At 52.4% G+C, this 22,897-nt stretch overlaps 9 protein-coding genes and 2 non-coding genes across 11 annotated transcripts; 5 read left to right on the forward strand and 6 right to left on the reverse strand.

Moving 5' to 3' along the window:
- Window positions 1-295: 295 nt before the first annotated feature.
- BU25DRAFT_425369 (NAD(P)-binding protein) lies at window positions 296-1,349 on the forward strand (the record flags this gene model as incomplete). Its single annotated transcript, XM_033708345.1, has 2 exons — window positions 296-720; window positions 773-1,349. The coding sequence occupies 2 exons, from the start codon at window positions 296-298 to the stop codon at window positions 1,347-1,349; spliced, it is 1,002 nt and encodes a 333-aa protein (XP_033557084.1).
- Window positions 1,350-1,730: 381 nt separating this feature from the next.
- Window positions 1,731-3,430, forward strand: BU25DRAFT_479950 (MFS general substrate transporter; the record flags this gene model as incomplete). The annotated part of the gene is made up of 3 exons (XM_033711042.1): window positions 1,731-1,780; window positions 1,832-2,430; window positions 2,487-3,430. The coding sequence occupies 3 exons, from the start codon at window positions 1,731-1,733 to the stop codon at window positions 3,428-3,430; spliced, it is 1,593 nt and encodes a 530-aa protein (XP_033557085.1).
- Window positions 3,431-7,221: 3,791 nt separating this feature from the next.
- BU25DRAFT_414875 (uncharacterized protein) lies at window positions 7,222-8,344 on the reverse strand (the record flags this gene model as incomplete). Its single annotated transcript, XM_033707402.1, has 1 exon — window positions 7,222-8,344. One exon carries the CDS (start codon window positions 8,342-8,344, stop codon window positions 7,541-7,543), a length of 804 nt encoding a protein of 267 aa, XP_033557086.1. The 3' UTR covers window positions 7,222-7,540.
- Window positions 8,345-10,282: 1,938 nt separating this feature from the next.
- On the reverse strand, window positions 10,283-11,682 carry BU25DRAFT_414877 (uncharacterized protein). The gene has a single exon (XM_033707403.1). The coding sequence runs from the start codon at window positions 11,272-11,274 to the stop codon at window positions 10,582-10,584; it is 693 nt and encodes a 230-aa protein (XP_033557087.1). The 5' UTR covers window positions 11,275-11,682; the 3' UTR covers window positions 10,283-10,581.
- An 8-nt stretch (window positions 11,683-11,690) lies between these two features.
- On the reverse strand, window positions 11,691-13,654 carry BU25DRAFT_376985 (uncharacterized protein). Its single transcript, XM_033704124.1, has 3 exons — window positions 13,346-13,654; window positions 13,140-13,295; window positions 11,691-13,089 (listed from the first exon to the last, which is right to left on the reverse strand). The coding sequence occupies exons 1-3, from the start codon at window positions 13,503-13,505 to the stop codon at window positions 11,807-11,809; spliced, it is 1,599 nt and encodes a 532-aa protein (XP_033557088.1). The 5' UTR covers window positions 13,506-13,654; the 3' UTR covers window positions 11,691-11,806.
- Window positions 13,655-13,719: 65 nt separating this feature from the next.
- On the forward strand, window positions 13,720-14,799 carry BU25DRAFT_376988 (RNA-binding domain-containing protein; the record flags this gene model as incomplete). Its single annotated transcript, XM_033704125.1, has 2 exons — window positions 13,720-14,505; window positions 14,623-14,799. Coding segments are annotated over exons 1-2 (873 nt in total), but the record flags the coding sequence as incomplete, so codon positions are not given.
- Window positions 14,800-16,093: 1,294 nt separating this feature from the next.
- On the reverse strand, window positions 16,094-16,177 carry BU25DRAFT_t127. The gene has a single exon. It is a non-coding gene; the product is annotated as a tRNA-Val (tRNA).
- A 92-nt stretch (window positions 16,178-16,269) lies between these two features.
- BU25DRAFT_414880 (inosine monophosphate dehydrogenase) lies at window positions 16,270-17,545 on the reverse strand. Its single transcript, XM_033707404.1, has one exon. The coding sequence runs from the start codon at window positions 17,368-17,370 to the stop codon at window positions 16,321-16,323; it is 1,050 nt and encodes a 349-aa protein (XP_033557090.1). The 5' UTR covers window positions 17,371-17,545; the 3' UTR covers window positions 16,270-16,320.
- Window positions 17,546-18,016: 471 nt separating this feature from the next.
- BU25DRAFT_t126 lies at window positions 18,017-18,099 on the forward strand. Its single transcript has one exon. It is a non-coding gene; the product is annotated as a tRNA-Val (tRNA).
- A 972-nt stretch (window positions 18,100-19,071) lies between these two features.
- On the reverse strand, window positions 19,072-19,650 carry BU25DRAFT_414882 (uncharacterized protein). Its single transcript, XM_033707405.1, has one exon. The coding sequence runs from the start codon at window positions 19,627-19,629 to the stop codon at window positions 19,264-19,266; it is 366 nt and encodes a 121-aa protein (XP_033557091.1). The 5' UTR covers window positions 19,630-19,650; the 3' UTR covers window positions 19,072-19,263.
- Window positions 19,651-21,659: 2,009 nt separating this feature from the next.
- On the forward strand, window positions 21,660-22,418 carry BU25DRAFT_451761 (uncharacterized protein; the record flags this gene model as incomplete). The annotated part of the gene is made up of 2 exons (XM_033709769.1): window positions 21,660-22,048; window positions 22,159-22,418. Exons 1-2 carry the CDS (start codon window positions 21,979-21,981, stop codon window positions 22,416-22,418), a joined length of 330 nt encoding a protein of 109 aa, XP_033557092.1. The 5' UTR covers window positions 21,660-21,978.
- Between the last annotated feature and the right edge of the window lie 479 nt (window positions 22,419-22,897).

The following is a 22,897-nucleotide window of genomic DNA, read 5'->3' on the forward strand; positions in this document are numbered from 1 at the left end:
TCCCGGCGATTTGCTCACAACCGCGGAATCAAGATATTCTCTTGCTACTACAAAGATCGCAACACTCTGGCTTCAGAGTTCGAATATGTAGTTTTATTCACAATGTATGCACGGGCATACCAACCTGCACACCCCTGCGACGATCTCGGGATATTGTTGTGGTAAAGTTGCGCATCATATGCTGGCAATAGTTGCGTCATCATCCAACCACGACTTATCAACCACCGTTTACGGGATTTGTGAATATCGATCCAAACTCCTGGAGACCAACCCAAACAGAAAAAAAACACCAACGATGAGCAGTCACGCAGACAACTACGGGTTGCCCGCAGCTTTCACCACAATCGCGCTATTCGGCGCTAGCGGGCAGATCGGTGAGCGTATCCTCCATGCGTTGATCTCAAATAAGCGGAAAGACTTCAAGGTTATTGCCTTTGTGCCACCTGGATCTGAATCGCAAGTTTCAAAATCGGTCATTATCAAGACTTTCGATCTTAAGAAGGTGACACAAGAGCAGCTTACGCAAGACCTGAAGGGTGTCGATGCAGTGGTCTCCGCGCTGAACGGTCCGGCCCTTGAAGCCCAGGCGATCATCCAAGATGCAGCCGCCGATGCGGGTGTGCAGCGGTTCTACCCAAGCGAGTATGGCTTCCATCAAATCTACCGCAAGCCAAACGATCCCATGGGTTACATTCATCCAGCATGGAACATGAAGGCATTGTAAGCTTTATATTCTCCGCGTGCTGGAGTCTCAAGAGCTAATTCGTTGCAGAGCCAACGAGCGTGCCGTCACTCATCCTGCTGTTCGATTGGGCAAGATGAGCTTCACCATGATTGGCTGTGGCGACTTCTACAACCAAGATCGTGAGAAGGTGTGGTGTCCATGGACACAGTCTCCACGCTCAGTCGATAGGTATACGATCCATGTAATCGGCGATCCAGATGCAGAAGCGGACTACACCCACCTTGATGACTTTGCGAACTTCCTCGTTGCCACTCTCCTCGAACCAGCGAAGAGCCACAACCAATTCCTGAATATTGTCAGCGACACCACCTCGCATACTCAAATTGCCAAGCTGCTTGAAAAGTACACAAGCAAGAAGGTGGAGATGGATGTGCTTGGTGAAGAGAAGATGCACGAGATCTGGGACGATCCAAGCAAGGCACCCAAAAAACACACAGAAAGCGCGTTCCCTGTGGACTTCTGGTACCTAGTCAAAGGCATCCAAGGCAAAGGAGAGTTCGTCAGACCCAAGAGCCAGATCCATAACGAGCTGTTTTCTGACCTGACGTACACCCCGTTCGAGGGATATTTCAAAGCCAGGTTTGGCAGTGCGGAGAAGCTATAATTCAATGAATCAGAGCATGACAGAAGTTGGAGTGCGGTGACGATCTGGGTGGCGACGACGGGTATACTACCTTAGCGCGTTCCATTTGCGTGGTCGGTCGAGATCAGAGTCTCGACGTCACAACACTGGTGGCATTTTTGAGTCACTGGGCCCTTGTGATTGGCCAGTACACGTACATCGAATTGTCGCAAATGCACAGATCTTCCAAATGGGGTACCAGTGGACGCGAACGCGTTGCCCAATGTAGCAACATTCGTGACGTCAAGCAACATATCGGCGAAGCTTCGTTCGCCTTGTTCCTGCATGTAAATGCTTGCTGATCCCGTAAAGCTTGCTGCCCCAGGCCTTACTTGTGTTTTGTTTTCGAACCCTTTTTGACCCATGTGGTCTATCGTTCAATACAAACAGATTGGAAGGGATGTCGAGCGCGAGTGGCAACAACAATCCTCTGATCGACAAACATACAGCGAGGAACATAGGAGACGAAGCACCTTCCGAGGCTCACAACAATCTGAAACAACACTTCAAGACTCTGACCCAGAACAACATGCGTCCAAGCAATCCGACAACAAGTCCGAGGAAAAGGAAACAGAAGATGGCAAGATCGTTGTGAATCTCGACGGCGACGACGACCCCATCAATCCTCAGAACTGGCCGCTCCTCAAACGCGCACGAACCATGGCAATCCTAACTATGCTTGTGTTCACTCAAGCGTGGGCAGGCGCGTGCGACTCCCTCGACAACTCCAAAGCCAGCAAGCGATACCACGTCAGTCCTGTTGCAGAAGACGCCTCCACGGCAATGTACCTGTTCGGTATTGGATCTGGATGTCTCTTCGTCGGTCCGCTTTCGCAGACGCTCGGACGTAATCCAGTGTATCTGGGTTTTACGCTCACGTATCTGTTCTTTATTCTAGGTACTGCACTCAGCAAGGACTACGCAAGTCAGATCGTGTGCAGGTACCTGGCCGGTCTGGCGAGCAGCGCTACGCTAGGTATCAATGGGGCGAGTATAGGCGACATGTTCCGTCCTGTTGAGCGAGCGCTGTGGTTTCCTGTCATAGCCTGGGTCAACGTCGTCCGTAAGCACAGCCCACAAATCCTGCCCGGAAAGTTCAGCATCACTAACACCCCATAGCCCCAGTCCTTGCGCCCATCGTAGGCGGCTGGGTCGCCGTGCATGACGACCTGAACTGGCAATGGGTCGACTGGATCACGCTCTTCATCTCCGCCTTCGCCTTCCTGATCGCCTTCCTCTTCCTCCCCGAGACCTACCTCCCCATGCTGCTTGATTACAAAGCGAAGCATCTCCGTCGCGTCTCCGGCTCTGACAGATACGTCACCGAACATGAGCAAGGCTCCGGTTTCTTCGCACAGATCAAGAAGGTCTTGCCTCTGTCAGTCAAGTTTGCGACTACAGAACCTGCTGTTCTATCCCTAGGTGGCTTTCTAGTCCTCCTGTATATCATTCTGTTCACGTTCCTTTCGGGCTTTGACTACACCTTTAAGAGACGCTACGACCTCAATGATTTTCAGGAGGGCGCATGCTTCGCTCCAATCGCACTCGGCGCAACAGCATTCTCGCTCACAGGTCCAGCTCTATACGTATGGACGCGCCGCAGCGTCGGGTACTCCGACCGCGCCACGGTAACCCCCGAATTTCGCCTCTGGCCCGCGATGCTCACTTCTCCCCTCCTCCCCATCTCGCTCTTCTGGCTAGGCTGGACAAACTACTCTTGGATATCAATCTACTCCGGCCTCAGCGCATGTTTCTGCTTCGGCATAGTGCTGAACGCAATGTATGTCAGCAGCTACGAGTATATTATCGATAGCTATAGGGAGAATGCGTCGATTGCGCTGGCGAGTGTAACGATGATGCGGTATCTGATTGCAGGTGGGATGGTTATGGCGGCACGGCCGATGTATGAAAGTATTGGGGTGCATTGGACGATGACGCTGTTGGGGTGTGCGGCGGTGGTGTTGACGCCGGCGCCGTATGTGTTGTACAGGTTTGGGAAGAAGTTGAGGGAGAAGAGTCCGTTTGTAATTGAGGATGTCAGTTGGGGGTCGGAAGACTCCTGAATACGGATGGCACATCTTCACTGCCATGGTGGCCCTTGTACTTTGCGTCAGTACTGGGTCGAGCTACTGGTAGAGTCCATTGTTCGAGCAAGATATCCAAGATGTCCTTCTCTCCCGTCTTCCTGTCAGCCGGTCTCAAGAACGACCTGTATGCATGCAGCAACCCGCTCTTCATGGTCTCTTCCTCATGCTGCTCTCTCGTTACGCTCGATATTGAGCCGATGTGTTGGCAGGCGACTGGCTCGGAGGAAGCATCCCAGGAATGTTCCGGTACAGGCTTAGCAGGCACGGCGCTTGCACCTGCTGAGGACTGGGAGGGAAAGAACGCTGTATTTAAGCGTTGTACTGATATTGTGTCGAACGTCTCAGAGTCTGCGTACTGGTGCGAGGAGCTACTATCCGAGCTACAGGGATTTGGTGCTGAGGCTTGTGGGCTGATCGCTGGCTGATAGAATGACTGCGAGTAGATTCCCGTTGACGAAGTACCTGGCGATGTTGACGTTGGCACGAACTGGCTCGGCGTGATGTAGTTGTCCGTGAACAGGGACGACAACGCATTGTCATTGACAAGGTTTGCCTGATCTGGTGACTGCAGCTCTCCGTTGAAGCGCAGCTCTACCGGACTATGAAAACAGCTTTGGGACCCACGATGCTGTGAAGTGAAGCCAAACATCGTCTCCTGAGGGGGCACTAGGGGCTCGCTGGAAGATACAAGGTAATCTGGATCAGTAGGGTTTGCCGTCCAAGAGTCGACTTCTGCATCCAAGAGCTCAGTAAGCGACATAGAATTATTGACAGGATCGGAAACACCATGCCCGGATTGAGGAAGTACTGCAAATCTCGAAGGGCCCTGACCGGTCCATGGTTCACACGGATTAGCAACAGGGCCAAAGGTGACATGAACAGGCTCTGGGTCTACAGTTATTTTAGATTGACTCTGGATGCTTATTGGTGTGCGGTTTGGTGTCGTCAGGTCAAGTTGTTGTTGAGTGTGCATATTGAACTGTTGCTGATACCGCGAGTCATTGACAGCCATAGTGGTATTGAAAGCTTCTTGGAGTTCTACCTTTGTCAGCGCATGCCTGCCGGTACTCCTGCGATACGTACCTTTGTCACCAAGGAACATGCCCGAGCTCATGGCTGGGACGATTGCATGCGTGTTTTGTGATGACACAGAGTGTTGAGAACACTGAGGAGACGTGGTATTGGGGTCCTGATGATAGAAGCGAGCGATTTCTGAATCGAGCATTTCCACTTCAAAAGAGTCGTCATCTGGGGACCTCACGGACGTCGGTGCATTTGAAAAACTGCCATTGTCCCAAAATGATTGCTCAGGAAGCTGGTCTTGGATAGGTGCCGCCCCTTGCGAAGGTGGTGGAGTAGTCATCAACGGTCCGGGCGAATAACCACCAGGAGAAAGTCCAGTGTGGTTTATTAGGGTATCTGTCGGCGTCTTTGCACGGCAAAGGCTATCTTGGGACATATCAAAGGCTGACTGCTCGATGAAGGCTTGCGGACAGTACGGATATCCAGGGGGGAACGTGAGACCCCACTGGACTGGTAGCTGGGCTTGTTGCGACTGCGCAAGATCCTGCGCCTCTCTATGCAAGATGAGCTTTGATGTAGTGTTTGAAATCTGCTCGAGTGTAGCATCGGAAGGAGGCTTGTCGGAGTGACTGAAAGTTGTTGAGTCTTCAGGTGCATCGTCATTGCTAGTAAAGTCGGGCTGGTCGGGACCATTATCACGACGGTCTGGTGATGGGCTTTCATCGGAGGAGCATTGCTCTGGTGCGCGCGTTACACGTTCAGAGTCATTGCCTCCGCGATCGACAGAGGCACGACGACTCAAGTTGGTACTTGTTGCCGCATCGTCCATGTCTTTCTTATCCGCATTCGAGGTTGCTGTGTCGGCAGAACCATCGATTACATTCCACGAAGGCCATCGAATGGAAGTCATTACAGCGCCAGACTGCAGTTCACCTACATCCTTGGAGCCTGTGCCTGCAGTTATTGTGTGGGAAGACACTGATCTCTCAGAGGTATCTAGGTCGTCTGCCAGTGGAGTGAAACAAGGGCTGTCCACACCGGCATGTTGCAGACCAGTCTTCTTGACTGAAGCCCACGGCATATTTGACGTCGTTCTTAGAGCCGTTGGGACGTTCTCAAGTCCTGTTGAAGATGAGAGGGTCGATGACGGTATCGTCGAAATGCATTCGGTGGGTTCATCGCCTTGAACAATACTGATATGAGACTTAGCAACATCAGCTGCGGAGACTCGTTCCTGAGGCGAATGTGGACTGCTATGAGGTTCTGGTCTTGCTTGCGCCTCTGTTGGGCCTTCGCAAGTAATCTCGGTAACGTGTAGCTCGAACTTGTGACAGAATCGTCGGTAGATCTTGCGCATGTGTCTTTTCTTACAATTCTTGACCGCTTGACCGTTATCAAACGTCTGTTGGAGTTTCGCGATGCGTCGCAGCATCTTTTGTACGCGGCTTGCGCACTTTCTGAGCTCCTCGACAGTTAATGTTTCGCCTTCTTCGTCGCTTGACACCATATCGGTATCCGAAGAGTCGGGGTCGTGTGATCTGAGTGCCTCCATGGCTGCTTGATTTGCACCCACTTGCTTGTTGCTAGCCAAACCCGCTGTTGCGATACTCAGGACTTGGTTTGTAGCTGTCGGTGGTCGCAAGGTTAGGCTAGAGCCTTCGCCTGATAAGCCGTCGAGTTGGGTGTGGCACGATCGGCTTCGTAGCTCCTCCAGAATCTTGAGCGCATCTTTCTGGTTATTGAGGACTTCGTTGATGTTTTTGTGCTGTTCATCCAAAGACGCCTGGGCAAGCTTGCTGTCGGAATCATGAGCACAATGCACAACCGTTGACAGCAGGAGAACCTTACCCTCCAACTTGGTTCTGCGCATGGCTCAGCACATTCAGAATCATGGAGAGAAGAGTCTTGAGAGTCTCCAGCCTCTTCTGTAAGAAGCGAACCCGAGGCTCCCTGAAAGGCCAGCTCATCTTGCTCTTGAACGTAAGATGCATCTTCCCATCTCGTCCAGTCTTTTGACTAATCTTCACAATGCTTCTGAGTTCGTTGAATACTTCGTCGCATTCGTCAATGATGTGCTCTGCATCCTGTACGGCTTGCGAGTTTACGACTCGTGTATCCTGGCTCGACTCCGTAAGGATCACTCTGCGAACATGCTTGAGGACTTCAGATGTCGATCTGACATCGTTAGCTATTGTTTCAACATCCTTATCTGCGCGTGCAGCTGTGGAGGCAAAGTCGAATAGTTCTGTCGATAGTTTTGCTCCTGCTCCTCCAACTTGGAGGATGCTGGCAGCCAGGGCAAACAGTTCTGCCATCGATGAGAGGCTGCGTATTCTGTTGAGTTTGCGGTCATCTGAAGATGCAGGCAATACTGGTGCAAGGAATGCCACCGGCATGCGGCGACTGATGATCCCGTGGTCAGCCCCACACTGCGGCGCAGCATGCAGGCCGTACAAGGCTGACAGGGTACATGTTTGCTTCCAATAGGCCCAAGAGCTTCGCGCCTTGTGCCACAAGTCCTTCTTGGGGGGGGGGGGTCGCAAGATCGTACAAGAAAGTGGTCTATGTTGTAGTACGGGTGCCTTGCGGGCTATGTCGACTCAGCAAGGTACTGCACGCTGAAGAGCTTGCCTTGACATTGGGACACAGCCTCGTACGCCGGCGCGCCTCGAACTGCGACTCGCCAAACACAAGTAGATGCTCAAGATGACCAATGCATGTGAACTCAACGAGGCAGGGTTGTTATGCATGAGGGTGCTATTCTGTCCCTGAGGTCCGCTGGCAAATGACGCTAGTGCGGTCTAGCGCACAATTGAGGCGCGTTCATAGCAAGCACACAGTCTGCACTTTACAGGCCTCAAATAACAGATGTAGCTGCTATCGCAATATATGAGTCCGTTTTCTATCGTACGTCTGGGTAACATTTTTGAGGCAGCTCGTACAGCCAGCATATCAAGCACGTCAATTAGCGGCAGCCAAAGCCTCAAGCAATGTGAGACGCAGACTCAGCCTGGTGACATGATATTCGGAGCAGCAACGACTACCAAAGGTCAAGGAGGACAACTATTTGCTCATCGGCATGGTCCACTGCTCAAGCAATACATCCACGATGTCTCTTTGCTCCTTGCGCACACTCCCATCGCTGATCGCAACTTCAGTTCGTCTTCTCTTGCTGGCCGAATTTGTGTTTGCGGGTTCGGATCCGATCGATGTTACAGCGGGAGAAACTGATATCCTTTCAGGCCAATCTGCCACATTATTACAGCCCGAACGACTTGATGTGACCCTTGACTTCAGTTTGTACTTCTCTTTGTCTGAGCGTTGTTGCTTCCGATGTGCGGCAGACTCCAGCTCAGTACGACTCTCTGATCGCTCGCTATTCTCACACTTGCGACGCCTTCGGTGACATCGGTCTTCATATGAACTTGACTGAGTCGGCTCGCTCGGTGCCCTTATCAGCTTTCCAAACGTTTCTTTATCCGTAGCGACCCCTTCCGGAGTACCAAATTTGTCTTCTCGAAGACCAAGTTGGTACCTCTCCCAGTACGTTGGGCGTGGAACAAGTGCGGCTACAGAAGAGCCTCTATTGTCCATGCTATTTGCCGGTTGCAAACCCCGAATACTGCCGTAATCTGCGTGTGAGCCCACCAAAGCCTTATTGTCAGAATCTGAGCGTTTGGTCCCGACATTGGCCATTGGTGACATGGGTGACACGGAACGAACTTCGAAGCTATCGTCAGAAAAGTAATCTTCAGCAGTGGCCTGTGTAGGACGGCACGCAGCTATCGATAAAATATACCGTGTCTTCTGCGGCAGCTCTAGTGCTTCTGTCGAACGTTTCTTGCTCTGCCGTTCCAATGCCATCATCTCTTCCTGATATCTGGAGACATCTCTGTCATCAGATGGAGGAGCTTCCATGAGGTCATCGGAGGCATCGACGTGCAGAAATCTGTCAAAATCGAAGTTCACGAGGGCACCATCACCAACAGTAGGAGGTGTGTCGAGCGGAAGACCTTCCTTTTCGCCGAGTGAGCCGCCTCGATCTGCGGACTTGGGTTTTTCCTGTGGAGCTCCTTTGGCATCTGCCACCTTGTCCCTTTTCTTATCAACGTGAGCTTCCTGCTGTGAGATAAGCAAGTTCTCGAGCCGGTCGAACCTCGCCATCTCCGCATATTTCCTAGCCTCTGCTTCTTCTTCTTCTGGGCTTCTCTCTTCACCCTTGCCAAGTAGTAATTCGTCCAAGCTGTCGAGCTTCTGGTTCTCAGCTGCGCTAGAATCTTGTTTCGTCTCAAGGTTTCGCTGGGAACGGTTGCGGTTTTCGGCTTGTTTGTCACGCCGGCGTAGTGGAAGACGTGCAGTCGGCCCCTCTTCATTCGAATTATCATCTGGATGTTCTCGCTCGAATTCTAGCTCCACACTGTCGCTGTGCAGTCTCGTGCTTTGGCCTCGGCGGCTAAATGCGTCATAATGGGCCTCTCTATTAGATCGGCGGCGAGAATTTCTGGGGCCCACAACGGGAACACGACCTTGCGGTGTATCGCAGGTCAATTGAGATTTTGTTGACGGCGAAAGACGAGTTGATCTTGCTTCGCGCTCACGTTGTCTGTCCCGCTGCATCACGATCGTCTGTGGACGACGACGACTTACCTCATGAGAGGCAGGCGTTGTCTTAGCGTGACGTAGGCTCAGACGCCGTTCGGGTGCCACCTTTGAAAGAAACTCGGCTTGAAGTGGTTCCTTGACATTGCAAGTACCTTGGTCTCGATGTTCTAGCTCATAGTCTTCTTCAGACTCGGTTTCAGATTCGGACTTAGACCAAGAATCATCGTGCCCCTCGTAGCGGTACTCAACGCGCGGTTGTCGGCGTTGGACTGTAGCCTGAGGCGGAGCCTTAGAACGGTAGCTTGCAGAGGGCATGTTTCGATCGCTGCGCTCTACCTGCACGACGGGCGGTGGCAAAGGATATCCATAAGCAGACGTCTGAGAGGCGCGCGCCTGTAGGGAGGGCCTCTGTTGATCATGCATTGGCCTCATCTGCTGCGCTTCGTAGAACGCAACCGGTAGTGCACCAGATGGCGGTTCATAAGGCATTGTCTGAAACCGGCGTGTTGACGCTATGCTGCCATAGGCCAACCGAGATGGTGATGGTCCATGTTCGTTCGGAGCGCCTACACGAGACTCGCGCGAACTTAGCTGGCTTCCACTATAGTCTGGCGTCCCAATATAGCTTGAAGATCTGGATTTTGAGACGTTTGACGATGGTCTTGACAGCTCGTGATATCTGCTGAGTCGTTCTGGACGATTATTCACTGACCGTCGGCGTGAAACACTAGGCTGAACGACCGGCTCAGCCTGCGTACGGTATAATTGTGGTTGTCGATTGCTCATTGACGAGAGGGCTTGGTATTGCGCAGTATCTGAGACCTGAGAATAAGTGTCATATGGATCAGGATCATAGACAGCAGGGGCAGACTCGGCTGTCTTGGTTGGCAGCATCGATTGACGGCGTGACTGACGTGTTGAAGCGGCGTCAGGACCACACTTATTACAGCCAGGTACGGTACATTCACCGACAAGCCGGTCATCCTCTTGCTTTGGGGGCGTGTACGAGATACTCGATCGTCGTTGCCTAGTCGGCCGGTGAGGACCATGCGAAACCCTCCGGGAGCGTGGCTGACGACCTGGCCGCGTTGAAGTCACCAGAGCCGGCGGCACAACATGACTGATCGTGACAGGCTGAATGCAATCCTTGTTGGAAGCCGACGTCTTTTCAGGTGGCGCCAACGTAACATCAACAATGTTGGCCTCGAACTTGCGACAAAAGCGCTGATAGACCTTATGCATCCGTCTTTTGCGATGATGGTCCACAGCTATGCCGCTCTTAAGGATTTCTTGTAGCGTCATGATACGTCTGAGTAGCTTCTGAACTTGGGTCGCACATTCAGCAAGTTCGTCGAGCGTCAAGTGCTCGCCTTCGTCATCTGTAGTAATTGCTTCGCTGTCAGATGTATCAGGGCCAAGGTTTTTGAAGAGACACATTGCATAGTCGTTTCCTTTGACTTGCTCGTGAGCTGTCGAAACTGGTGGTGCCGCTGTCGAGATAGTCAGGCTGCCCGGACTTGATGGCACAGGTGCATTAGGGTCTTGTGATGGGCCACCATCAACAGCCTTGTCCACGCATATTTTTCGTTCGAGCGCTTTGAGAATTCTGAGCGAGTCTTGTTGCTGCTGATATAGTTCCCGAATCTGCTTTCGCTGTTCTTCCAGTGCGGCAGCTTCAACGTCGCTGTTGTGATGTTAGCAAAATCGACCTTGTCTATCTGGAAGTGGATGTACCCTCTGGCCTTGTCGTGTGCCAACTGCAACACATAGAAGAGCACCAGTAGACTACTCTTCAGTGTCTCCAGCCTTCTGCGCAGAAGCTCGACTCGCTGCTCTTTCATAGGCCAGCCCATCTTCGCCCTGAAGCTAACGCGCGACTTTCCATCTGTTCCTGGCTTTCTGCCCTTCTCGACGACATCAGAAAGCTCGTTGAAGACCTCTTCGCATTGCCTGATTAGTTCTTTCGCATGCTGAATTGCGTCTTGGTTTACCAGCTTCTTGGCATCATCGCTAACGAGCACTTTTCCAACGTCGCCCAACACCTTGGATGTTAGCTTTACGTCTCCAGCAATGTTTGTGATCTCGCTATCCGCACGCGCAGCTGTGCTGATGAAGTTGTAAAGCTCGATTGACAGCTTTGTGCCTGCGCCGCCAATCTGGATGATGCTGGCTGCAAGCCCCACGACTTCGGCCATCGTAAGCTAGAACCGAGGCTGCTAGGTTGGCGCGGCTGGAGATAAAAGGTAAAAGCGTGAGAAGGCCGGAAGGCAGGATAGCGACGAAATGAATGTAAGCTTGCAGCGGTCCTGAGGCTGTGTCGATGTTCAGCCCCCACGGTGTAGCGATGCCTGACCCTTGCAGGAGGCGTGAGCTCTACTGCAGGTCGCCATTCGCAGCGTAGTGCTGTAGAAAACGAGTCCATCAATGGGCACAGCCTAGCTCTTAGTCGAGTTGTGATGTGGCTGATCGGAAAAGTGTTATTGATGTAGAGAGAGTGGAAAGAAGTCTGGGGACGGAGAGGGCATGACGTTCAGGTAGATTTGGCGCCAAGCGTTAGCTCATGCACACGATAAGTGGTTGCAAGTTCTCGAGTGCTGCAGGGCAAGATAAGTTAAAATTGACGGATTGGATTGCAAGGCAGACTACGCTGTGGGTATATAACCATATAGACAAGACAACCGTACCATGCAATAGAAACAAGAGCAACAACTGGGTCAGTGACTCCACTTACGAGCCTCGCGCTGGGCTGTTGGCAGCACCCTTGTTGATGAGGCCGGAGAAGAATGACATGAGCTTATCGTTGCTCATCGTGTTCGGGTCTGATGCGTCTGGAGTGGATGCTTTTGGCTCGCTGGAACGGCTTGCTTCGCGGTCCTGCAGCCTCTTCACCATCTCGTCGGCATTGACGTGGATGCCACCCATGTTGAACTGAACGGGCCCGATGTGCTCTTCGACAACGCCAGATGTGTCATCCCCACTAGTCCCAGCCGCGATCCAGTTCCGTGCTGAGAGGTCGGCCTCTTTCCGCGCTGCCTTGAGCGCAGCGTCCTTTTCGTCTTCCTGTCGCAGCTGGTCGAGGACGTGCACTTGCTCTGTGAGGAAGGCTTGTGGATCCATGCTCGTAACTTCGATGCCGTTTCCTTGTTTCGAAAGTGTAGAAAGTGTGAAGTCGCGCTCCGGATTCCTGATCTCCTTCTCGTAGATTGCGGTTGCTGAGTTGTTGTCGTGCTGTTGACTAGTTGTTGATGTTGAGTCTTCCACATCTTCTGCTCCGCCATCTGCTTGTTGCCCGTTGGGCTGAGCTGGACCCTGAGGTACATCGATATCAATACTCCACTTTTCGCTTATCTCTTCCACCTCGAAGTTCCCCCGCAAGATACGGATCTTCGCCCATGAATCCCAGTTTGGCGGTACCAGCACTCGATCTCGGTCTGTGACGTTGTGTCTCAGCTGGTCCTGCTTGAGGAGCGACTTGATGCCTAATGTCGAGTGCACCAGTGTCTGCAACGAGCCAGGTGCCGAGGGCATTGTGTAGATCAAGCTGCCGCCGTGCTTGAGTAAGATGGTGCGCAGGTACTGTAGGATAAAATCGAACTCCTCCTCTTTCCAGCCACGCTCCTTCTCCAGGGACTCGATCTTGTCAGCGTTCTGGCACACAACGCAGAGTGGCAGTCCTAGCGGCTCGTCCCACTCTCCAGGCCCTAGCGGTATCTTCACATTCTCCATCGATGTGCTGCCTTCTCCACCAAGATTGCGCCCCTTGTCCTGCAGTATCGCGATGTTGTCGTGGAGCACCTCCTTCGAGGCGTCATCGAGTGACACGACAAGAGACCGCAGTACTCGTATCCAGTCTCGTAGCTGCCGTATCCACAGCCAAGGGTGGTTCCAGTCTAGCAATATGACGATGAGCATGTTTGGGACGGTACGTGGGTTCAGGTACGGCTTGATGAGCGGCGTGAATGACGGCGAGGGGTTGGCGAGGAGGTAAAGCGAGAGGCGGGCGAGAGTGTCTAAGAGCGTCAGCATGACGAGGATTGGTGCAAGGGCACAGGCCAGTTACCTTCATGATCGGTGTCGAGTACGTCCTGATATGTGTAACCCAGGGCAAATTGATTCGCGATAGGCGGCTTCTTCCCTCGGTCCTGCTGTCTCCTGCCATTCGGGCCATCTGTTGATACTGACTCGAGAAATTCTCGTTGTGTCTCTGGTGTGCCACCTGGTCCCCTTGTTAGCCTTCACCGCTGCATGTCCTTGAGGCCAGCGCACCTAGTACAACCAAGCTCTTTTCCGGCAGCCTCTTCCCGCTCGAGATATTGTCCAGCATGGGCTTCCATATCTCCTCTTTGTCTGTGTCTCTGCTGCCTGGCCGGTCGTTGCTGCCCGGTGTACGTGTGGGGAACGCTGAGGTTCGACGCGCGCTGGCCATTGCGGAGGCCGGAGGTGCTGCGGAGTTTGGTCGTGTGCAAATATTACGTCAGGTGTGCCTGGGGCAGCGTTCGCCTCTCTAATGAAGAGTAAACAAAGCAGTCGCAAGAGGAAGCAGCGTTGCGGCGCGCAGTCAATGTGCAATGTGGGGGTGTTGTGGAGGTGTTTGGCAGCTCTTTGTTGGTCGGCACCTTTTCTGCAGGGGTCCCGCGACTTGCATTCTGCCAAGCACCGAGCTTCCTCAAAAGTTCACCACCACACGCCGCAGTCTTCTCACTCTACAGCTCATCTGCCTATCCCCCGCCATGAACTCGGTGCGCGCGATCCAGCAGCTGAACAAGCGCGAGCTCGAAGCCGGCATCAACCCAGAAGGCTCTTGGCACACCGACTACCGTGACACGGCATTCATTTACGTCGGCGGTCTAGCATTCGAGCTCTCGGAGGGTGACATCATCACCATTTTCTCGCAGTATGGCGAGCCTGTATGGGTCAAGCTTGCGCGCGACAAAGAGACGGGGAAGTCACGTGGATTTGCCTGGATCAAGTACGAAGACCAGAGAAGCTGCGATTTGGCTGTGGACAACCTGGGCGGCGCGACCATCATGGACCGAGTCGTCAGAGTCGACCACGCACGATACAAGCCAAGAGACGACGAGGACATGAGAGACAACACTATCGGCGATGCGCGCCTGGACGCTGGCAACGACTCGGACGGCGGCAGGCGCAAGCGGAGACGGAGTGAAGAGACTAACTCCGAGGACGACAGGCCCTTGCTACCGGAAGAGATCGAGCTTGAGCAACTGACGGAGAAGCTGGACCTGGACGATCCTATGCGCGACTCCATGATCAAGCAGCAGCAGGACAAGGTGGACGAGGCAGTTGCTAGGCTACAACGCAAGATGCGGAAAGAGAAGGAGAGGAAGAGCAGACACGAGAGGCGACATCGAAGAGATGGCTCCAGAGACCGTCATAGAGAGCGCGATAGGAAGAGGATCAAAGACGTAGAAGAGGATGACCGCCATGATCGCCGTTCACGACGCAGAGACGACCGTAGCAGGAGCCGCGACGGAGCGTCTGACGACGATCGCCGTCAGAGGAAGCCCAGATATCGAGACGAGTCAGAGGACAGAGACAGGCGCCATCGTCGTGACCGAAGCCGAGCCCGACGCGACCGCAGCAGTGAAGGTCGTGACAAAGACCGCGAGCACCGACGACGCCGCCACAGCTCTGCCAGTGAGGACGGCAGGAAGCCGAAGTCCAAACGATCGCCCTCACCGCATCGAGAGCGCTCTCCTCGATGAAGATTGGATCTCGATGCTTGACACATGGTAGCTAAAACCCGGTCTTTTCTCCCGCCAGTACAATACGGAAGCCCACAGAGTTCTTTACAAGATGGATTTCTTGGTGTGAGCTCTTCAAGAGTTGCTAGGTTTCCTGCGGTAAGAGGGCGGCCGTACGACCTACCTGCCTGAACCTCCTCGTAGATAGCCGGACCCCAGGGCGTAGATTCCCCAAAACGTTCGCGCCCTGCGTAAGTTGCCACTCCGGCCCTGTGGTCGAAGCCCGTAGTCTCCGGATCACCGGTGTACGGGTCGACCCGGTAGCCACGATGGCCGGATACGTAGTTCCAGTGATCTTGTGGCATGATTGCTAAGTTATTAGATGGTGTTCTCGTCAGTTTCAGAGTCTCAAAGATGCTGTGGGAAGGTCCAGCTGCAAAGAAGGCAGGCTTTATGAGGCAAGGCAGTACGTGACATGGATTCCTTCACGACCAAGCTGGCGATCTGGCAGTCGCACTTGAAGCCATTACACTCGACTGCGGGGACAACACATTGCCAGCGTACGAAACACGGTTCACGACTGCGACTCGGTACGGGTCCAATACCTACAGACTAGACAATCATTCAACGTATACTTCTATTGCCGCTCGTCCCTTACCTGCCTTAGGGAAGCCCTTCACATGTATACGCCTGCCAGCGCAGCACTTCACACGCCTCTAGAGTTTCGAATATCACAAACTATGAGAATACCTACACGACTCTGTGTACCACGCGTGAACGCATATGTGCCTATATTTGCACCCCAAGTATCTTCCCTAGACCCCAACAATAACCCATAACACTTCCTCACACAACAAAGACGACAGCAAAAACCCAAGGAACAGCGCGATGCCAGGAACAGGCTACATCAATATGGCGTAAGGATGGGGTTTCGACCCTTCTCGTCTCTGGAGCATGCACGACTACCCCTACTATGGGTACTCGTACCGCTATGACCCGTGTTGGGATGGCAGCGTGAGGGTGCGCGAAGCGTTCGAAGAAGGTAGGTCGAGTACGCAGCCGTTGATGGTTGATACGCTGGGGCGGGCTAGGGAATGCGCCATACTATGACATGATGCACGAGCGATGGGTCATAAGAGCGCTGAGGCAAGGGTATTGGACGATGCCGGGGTACTGGCGGGGTGATTGAGTGATGGAAAAGGTCGTGATATGATCATCGTAATGTAGAGGCGTAGCAGTCTGCCTCACGATTCTATCCATCATATTTACTCTGGTCTCATCGCTCTCGCGCAGCAAGGGCTCACCGCTGCGAGGCAGCGGCAGGTTCGAACTCGGGATCTTTCGCGTTCACGAGATGTGAGGTGAACGTGATAACCAAGTACACCACAAACCCGGTTTGATGATTTGGTGGAAGGTTTGTTTGGACTGAGATATGGAGCTGATGCATGCTTGCGTGAGTGAAGTTTCAAGTGACGCAGTATAAATGACCATGCATTGACACGTAGTGTCTATCATCGTAGCTATGAGAGGATCTGTTCAGAACTTTGCAGCTAGAGACAACCTCTTCCTTGCCTCGTTGCGAACCGTTTCCACGATCTCACTTGCACTATCAACTTCCTTGGCTAGACCGACCCCAGTACCAGCCCAGATCGCTGCCCTCCCCTCGAGTCCAGTCTTCCACCCCAAGTCCTCCTCTTTCAGAGCCTCCTTATGCTTCTTTTGGATCTCTTCCAGACTGACACCTTCCACATACTCCTTGTGACTCTTGACGACAAGACTCCTTCCATCATACACCTCCGGCCAAATATTCGGCCCGCTTAACTGATCAAACAGCTTACTCCTCGTGGTAATCTGCCCGCCATCTTTCGCCTCTAGGATCGAAGCCTGCACCATGGGATGCACAAGCGCCTCTTTACTCGCCAAGAACCGCGTGCCCATCACCACACCCGCAGCACCCAAGCTCATCGCCGCAGCAACACCGCGTCCGTCCATGATGCCACCACTTGCTAGCAGCGCCACGTCTCTAAACCCCGCTGCCTCAAATGCATCTGCCGTTTCAGGCAACAGCGAGATGATACCAGAGCCCTTCTCAAATCCATGACCACCCGCATCTGCACCTTGCAGACAGAGAGCGTCAGGTTTTGTCTGCTCGGCGATTTGTAGCGCGGACGCGACACTACCGGCTTGCACCCAGATTTGACTCTTCGGCGACACCTCTCTCACGGCCTTTGCCCACACGGCGTAGTCGTCGAACTGTTTCGCTGCGAATAGCCATACCACAGCTGGCTTGAATTCTTTTACCACCGCCAAAGCGTCGTCAAGCTTGAGGACAAACGGCAGGAAGCCGACGCCGATGTTTAGGGTTGAGGATTGAGAATGAGGAGTGGAGGGATGTGCGGCGAATGTGTCTTTGGCGATGTTTAGTTCACGCCGGGTGATACTCATGTCCACTTTCGTTCCAATGAGGCCGAAGCCACCAGCAAGAGTCACGGTGGCGGCGAGGAGACCGCCGGCGTTGTCGGCCATGGGCGCATTAATGATGAGGGGATTTGAAATCCATGGGAAGGAGGTCTTGATGGAAGTCATCTTGGTTTGAGCCGTGAAAGGGCGTGATGAGATTGGAAGACGTGCCAGGCCTGAAGTTTTCTTTGTAGGTGCAGCGCGGAAAGATGCCAGCTGGCGCTGCGTCGATCCCCATATATGTTAACGAGACAGGGGGATGAGTCGTAGACGGAGGTGAGCGGAGATGCACATCTTACGGTACACCAAAACTTGTCCAAATGTTCGCTAGAGCTAAGTTAGCAGCTTATTATCTGTCCGTCTCCCTTACCCTCGGCAAACCCTTGCTGTGCTTAGAAGAGCATGATATCAACTGATCAGCCAACGGATTGCACTTGGTCTCAATTTTGATTGCATGTTCGAAGCTCAGATTTCCGAATCTTGCCGAGGTTCGAACTCAGACGCCAGACAGACGTCTACGGTTGAAAGGTACTTGCCCAAGGGGGCAATGCACACCTCTGGGCACTGCATACTCGAAAGACGCAGATTGTCACCGCCTCAGCATATCTACACACAGTTTCCCTCGTCTTCTTGTGGTTCTGATGTGGTATTGGTGGAGTGGCCTCCCCAAGGTCCATATCTGTCAGGCCCCAGAAACCCTCAAGCCTCAAAAAATCACTACTTAAGATATATTATACATATATTTAGTCCCTTTCATCAAATCATTCAAAACGGTTTTGTGGTGTAGTTGGTTATCACGTTCGCCTCACATCTCGTGAACGCGAAAGGTCCCGAGTTCGAACCTCGGCGAAATCAAAACGTTCTTTTTCTTTTTTTGCCAATTCTCCGTACCGTACGGTGGAGCTGCTTGCGGCTCCATTGTCCTTTCAAGGCAGAGGTCACCCACTCGAGCATCTCGGTCTCATGTCGTTCCTGCAACCCGAAATCGAAGAGTTCGAAGGCGCAGAAAGAAGCAGAGGATGAGTAACGATGTTGGGACATGTTGAATTTGGTGATGTGTGTGCGACGCGCCGAGACGACCTGAGCTTCACGCGCAATATGTTCTACACCCTGCTGACCAGGTAAGGTCAATCTCGCAGTTCGAATCACCACTTTTCTTACTTTGTGTAAATTGTTGGCTGTCAGCTTTGATGATCGGATGGAGAGAGAATTAGTGCAATTTCCCCATGCGGCAGGTTTGTAAGTCCGTCGATTTGCCCACTAATCGGGACTCTTCCCTTTTCGCTTCGAGTCTTACCCCGCCAACTCCCTTGTCTCCTAAATCCACTTCATTTGGTCCCTTTGATACTAACATCTTCAACCTCTGATTCTTTGTTCTGGTAAACTCCATCGCTGTCTCCATCGAGGTTGTGTTTGTTGCTGCGCCCCTCGACCCAAGCAGGCTCGGTCAGGCAGCCAGCAGCACTCGAAAAGGCTGCCATCTTATTGCGATAGCGAGCACAAAGATGCGACACATGATGCCTCGATGCCTTTATCACGCCATCGAACGATATTGAGCAGCATTGCGGCATTGCCCGGCGTTATCGATGATGCTTGATCTCGGGCCTGAGACTGATCGCTCGTCAGCACGTTTGGATGGATCTGTGATCTCGATGATTTGAAACTCAGACTCTATTCTATTGCTGGTAAGGTTACAAGACAGTGCTACTGGAAGGAAACGACTTCTATGATTGTGAAGCACCTGCAGGGTTGCAGTCACACAACACGAGACTGCGTTGACTCAACACCTTTACATTGCACAGGGATGTTGACAATACATAAGAAAGACAATGCGGGAAGGGGGTATAATGATGATAGGGTATCGTGATACGAAGGAGCAAACCGCTGTCTATCAAACGCCATACTCCGCAATAGCAAAAAACACTGGGATCATCAGTAAGAGTTGGCAAGAACAGGTCTGTGGAAACTTACCTGGAAAGTAACCGCCGACAACTATACCGCCCACTATGCAGTATTCTGCTAATTCTTGATTGCGTACACCGAACAGTACGTAGAACACCTCCAATGCGAGCAGTTGTAGCAGCCTTTGTTGTACTCGCAGCTGTTGTCGGAATGGCAGTTGCAACATTGCCATCGATACGTCTCATTGCCGTCGACGAGCTCACCATGAGCGTGCATCGAATTGGCGTGGGGGTGTATCAGAGAGGCGAAGCCGTGAGTATGGGTGTCGGTGAGGTCGAAGTCGTAATCGGCATGAGCAATTTCGGTCTCACAATAGCCACACTGATGATGTTGGGAAGTGCAATTGGCGCCGGTACACTGAGGGTTGTTTGCGATACTCATTGGACCGTTCTTGCACTGGCAGCAATACCAGACTGTGGCCATAGAGACTTGTTACGGAAAGAGTATGGAAACTTGGAACCAGAGGGGTGTGAAATTTAGATGCTTGAACAGAGGAATGTGCTTCGACGATGAGAGAGATTGGAGAAGAAGATATACCGTGTGAGGAAGGACGTGTGAAGGACCTCACAGTCCTTTGCTATGCCTTACTTACGCTCATGGCCGAGGTCACACAATATCGCACCGCCACTTCGCCGTTTTTGCCCTCTGCCCTCTTAGTCGCAACGGACCCACTTTGTGCGCAATTACAAATTCTGTATGGACTCCTTAATTACATGGGCTATACTCTCAGCAGCTGTCTTCGTCGCCATGGCGCCCCTTTACCACAGATTCGGAACGGAAGCCTACGCCTTAGTGCTCAAAATCAGCAATGATTTGACCGGTGCAAGGGCACGAGGGACGAACAAAGTGAGCAGCTTGGGCGACACTGAAGCTCTCAGATCCGACAAGAGATGAACACCGGAGATTCGACGCTTATCGATTGTGGCCATGTAGAGTGGGATGGGACCAGGCTTAAAGGCCCATCAGAAGACCATTGTTTGATTATCAGGCTTGGGAGACGTACGCTTCACGCTAGATACTGAAAATCCATAGCCCCGGTTCGGAGCATACAACTCGCAGACAGTCCTGTCTGAAGTGCCAAATGTACCGTATGATCGAACCGGAAGCATACCAAGGCCTTGCGCAAATGCGATTACCCAAAGAGAAGCTAGAAGCAGTCCAGCATCTGGTCACTGTTTAAGCGCGCAATTGAATATGCCTGGCCGCAGTGATTGAAGTGGAGCCAGAAGGACGAAAGGCAATCAACATAGCCATACGCGTACAATCGCGCGCGACTTGTGCAAACATGAGGAGTCAGATATCCAAGCGGATGAAATTGACTGGCAAGAAGCCAATGGAGGCATCGATGGTCAGGACTCGGCTGGTGGGCTGGTGGGAGACTTCTCGCTTTTGCCGAAACTGAGCAGGCAAACGGGGCGCAATTTTGCGAACCCCACGACTTCCGCCTTTTTGCACCGCCACTTCTGTCCTGGCCTGTCTTTGGCTAATTTTTGAGGAACACATTAGAAACGTTAAAAGAGGTTCGATAGACGAAACTTCAGCGATGAGGGTGCTCTGGCATGCCGATAAGCGAGACTCGAGACAAGTTTTCGCCCGAGTCGATGTACGTACATCATCGAACCTTGCAGCAATCATGACATGATGGCATGGCTAATGTTGCTGCCGATGCTGCTTGTTCCAACCTCATGTCAACAAACAAGTTCACTTGCACACTTACACAATGCAGCTCTTCGAGCGCAATCTTGCTGCGCAAAACGCCTGGACGACGAGCAGGAAGACTCATCTGCCCGTAAAACATTGGAAGCGTTGGTTGGCTTCTGGAAAGTGGTGAGAAGGGATAGGAAGGACCTCTTGGGCGCCTGGCTGATGTTACTTGACTCCGTGTCAGTGAGGCGTCGCCAAAGGGCAATGGAGAGGGCACGGTGTCTTCACCGCTTTTCTTCTCACCGTAACCCGGACTTTCGGCGTACTCGGTCGTATTTTTCTCTGACGAAGAGTGGATTCATCTCTTTTGATGATTTGTTTGAGTGGTTGAGGTCATCCTCAAAGCCTTAAGGCAGGCAGCAGCCTTAGCGAGTCTGCCCTGCACACGCTAACCCACTTGGGCACACCACTTGCACAGCCACAAGTCCAACTTCAGGACCTGTTTCATGGCCGCCAGATGATGTGCTTCAGGTTTTCATGTGCCCTCAAACTCCGGGCGGAAGAGAAGCGCTGCGTAGCTGCATCTTGCATATGATCGCTTACATTGAATGCACTTCTTCTCAGTACTGGTGTTTTGGTGTCAGAGTGCGTGGAGACCGTGATGCATAAAGTGAGTGAATATCTACGTATCTTCCAACTTGCTGCTGTGCTTTATCGGCATGCCAGCTTCTCGGCAAAGTTGGTCATGTTCAGCACATCGCGAGAGGTCCCGGATTGTGATATACAGAAATTATGATACAAGACTGACTGCCAGGTGTAGCTGATGAGGGTAGTGATGTGAACTGTCGATTGTAATACTATGAGAGGACGAATATCTACATCGTGTGGAAAGCAGGCGCTAGTAACGAGCTGGCCAATGAGAGCGCAGTTTGAGCGGACAGTAGCCCTTCAAGATGGTCTACCGGCTGAATACCAGAAGAGCAGCACATCAGGAGTTTCTTGCTTGGAAACATGACACTTCTTTGACATGATCCAGTACATTGATGTAGGACAGAGATGAGCCAGGTAGAAAAGACAAGTCTAAAGGGGGTATAGTAATGCAGCGGGCAATATAGTCTAACGAACGCCATGCAGCCCAAAAAAGCAAGAGCAAAACGCGAAGCGGTCCGAGACAAGAACGGTCTTAAAACTAGGAGTGGTGAGTACAAGATTAAGAAGAAGAATAGCAGTCACTTACATCCCAAACTCCAACGCAACGCCAAACCCTCATTACTGTCTCATCAATATTTGATGGCATACACGGTGCAGCTACCGCACCTCCAATGATTGTTGCAGTCCGTACAGCCGGGACTATGTTCGTAGCTGTTGTCGCCGTGGCATTGACAGCATGTCCATCGATACACCATGTCGCCGCCATCCGTGGACTCGCTCTGGGATCCGCAGCCATATGTGGAGACTATGGGCCTGCGAATGCCATGGTGGATGCTAATTGGGATGGCATGGGTGGCGGTTTTAGTGTTACTAATAGCGGCATTGTTCGTTGGAGCGAAGCTATTGTTCAGAGCTAAGATGGTGCTGGTAATCGCGCCGATGAGATCGTTGCCGGTATTGTACTTGGGGTAGATGGTTGTCTCCTCACAACACCCGCATTTTGTATGGTAACAGTTTGGACAGCCGGTGCTGTGAGCAATGACTAGCGGGCCGTCCCCGCATTCACCGCAATACCAGTGGGTAGCCATATTGGAGCCTTAATTGATTGAAGTCGTTTTGGAAGCAAGATAACGAATTGTAAGTTGTGAATACCTTGTTCGAAGCTGATATGGAGAAGATGTCTGTCTGAGGAAGAGGCAGGAATGATATACTACCAGAAGGTGTTGCAGACGGGGTCCTTCGAAGGACTCTGAGGCCATGTTGCTATGTCTCACGATCAGCGTCGTCATCTCGCAATACCTGCACGGCCACAGTTCGTCCTCTTCGTCCTCTGCCTTTGGCCCTTGGGCAGGCCCATGCCCCTTTTCGTAGCTTCATTCTCGTCCAATACACGCGT

The sequence above is a fragment of the Macroventuria anomochaeta genome (assembly GCF_010093625.1).
Source record: "Macroventuria anomochaeta strain CBS 525.71 unplaced genomic scaffold BU25scaffold_41, whole genome shotgun sequence".
Classification (NCBI taxonomy): Eukaryota; Fungi; Ascomycota; class Dothideomycetes; order Pleosporales; family Didymellaceae; genus Macroventuria; species Macroventuria anomochaeta.

What these genes read in the sequence shown, in the direction of transcription:
- BU25DRAFT_414877 (XM_033707403.1), bottom strand. Translation starts at nt 11,274, where the DNA reads ATGGCCGAAGTCGTGGGGCTTGCAGCCAGCATCATCCAGATTGGCGGC.
- BU25DRAFT_376985 (XM_033704124.1), bottom strand. Translation starts at nt 13,505, where the DNA reads ATGGCCAGCGCGCGTCGAACCTCAGCGTTCCCCACACGTACACCGGGC. An exon ending in AAAGAGCTTGGTTGTACTAG is followed by an intron (nt 13,296 to 13,345) that starts GTGCGCTGGCCT and finishes CAAGGGGACCAG; the next exon opens with GTGGCACACCAGAGACACAA. An exon ending in ACTCGACACCGATCATGAAG is followed by an intron (nt 13,090 to 13,139) that starts GTAACTGGCCTG and finishes TGACGCTCTTAG; the next exon opens with ACACTCTCGCCCGCCTCTCG.
- BU25DRAFT_414880 (XM_033707404.1), bottom strand. Translation starts at nt 17,370, where the DNA reads ATGACTTCCATCAAGACCTCCTTCCCATGGATTTCAAATCCCCTCATC.
- BU25DRAFT_414882 (XM_033707405.1), bottom strand. Translation starts at nt 19,629, where the DNA reads ATGGCCACAGTCTGGTATTGCTGCCAGTGCAAGAACGGTCCAATGAGT.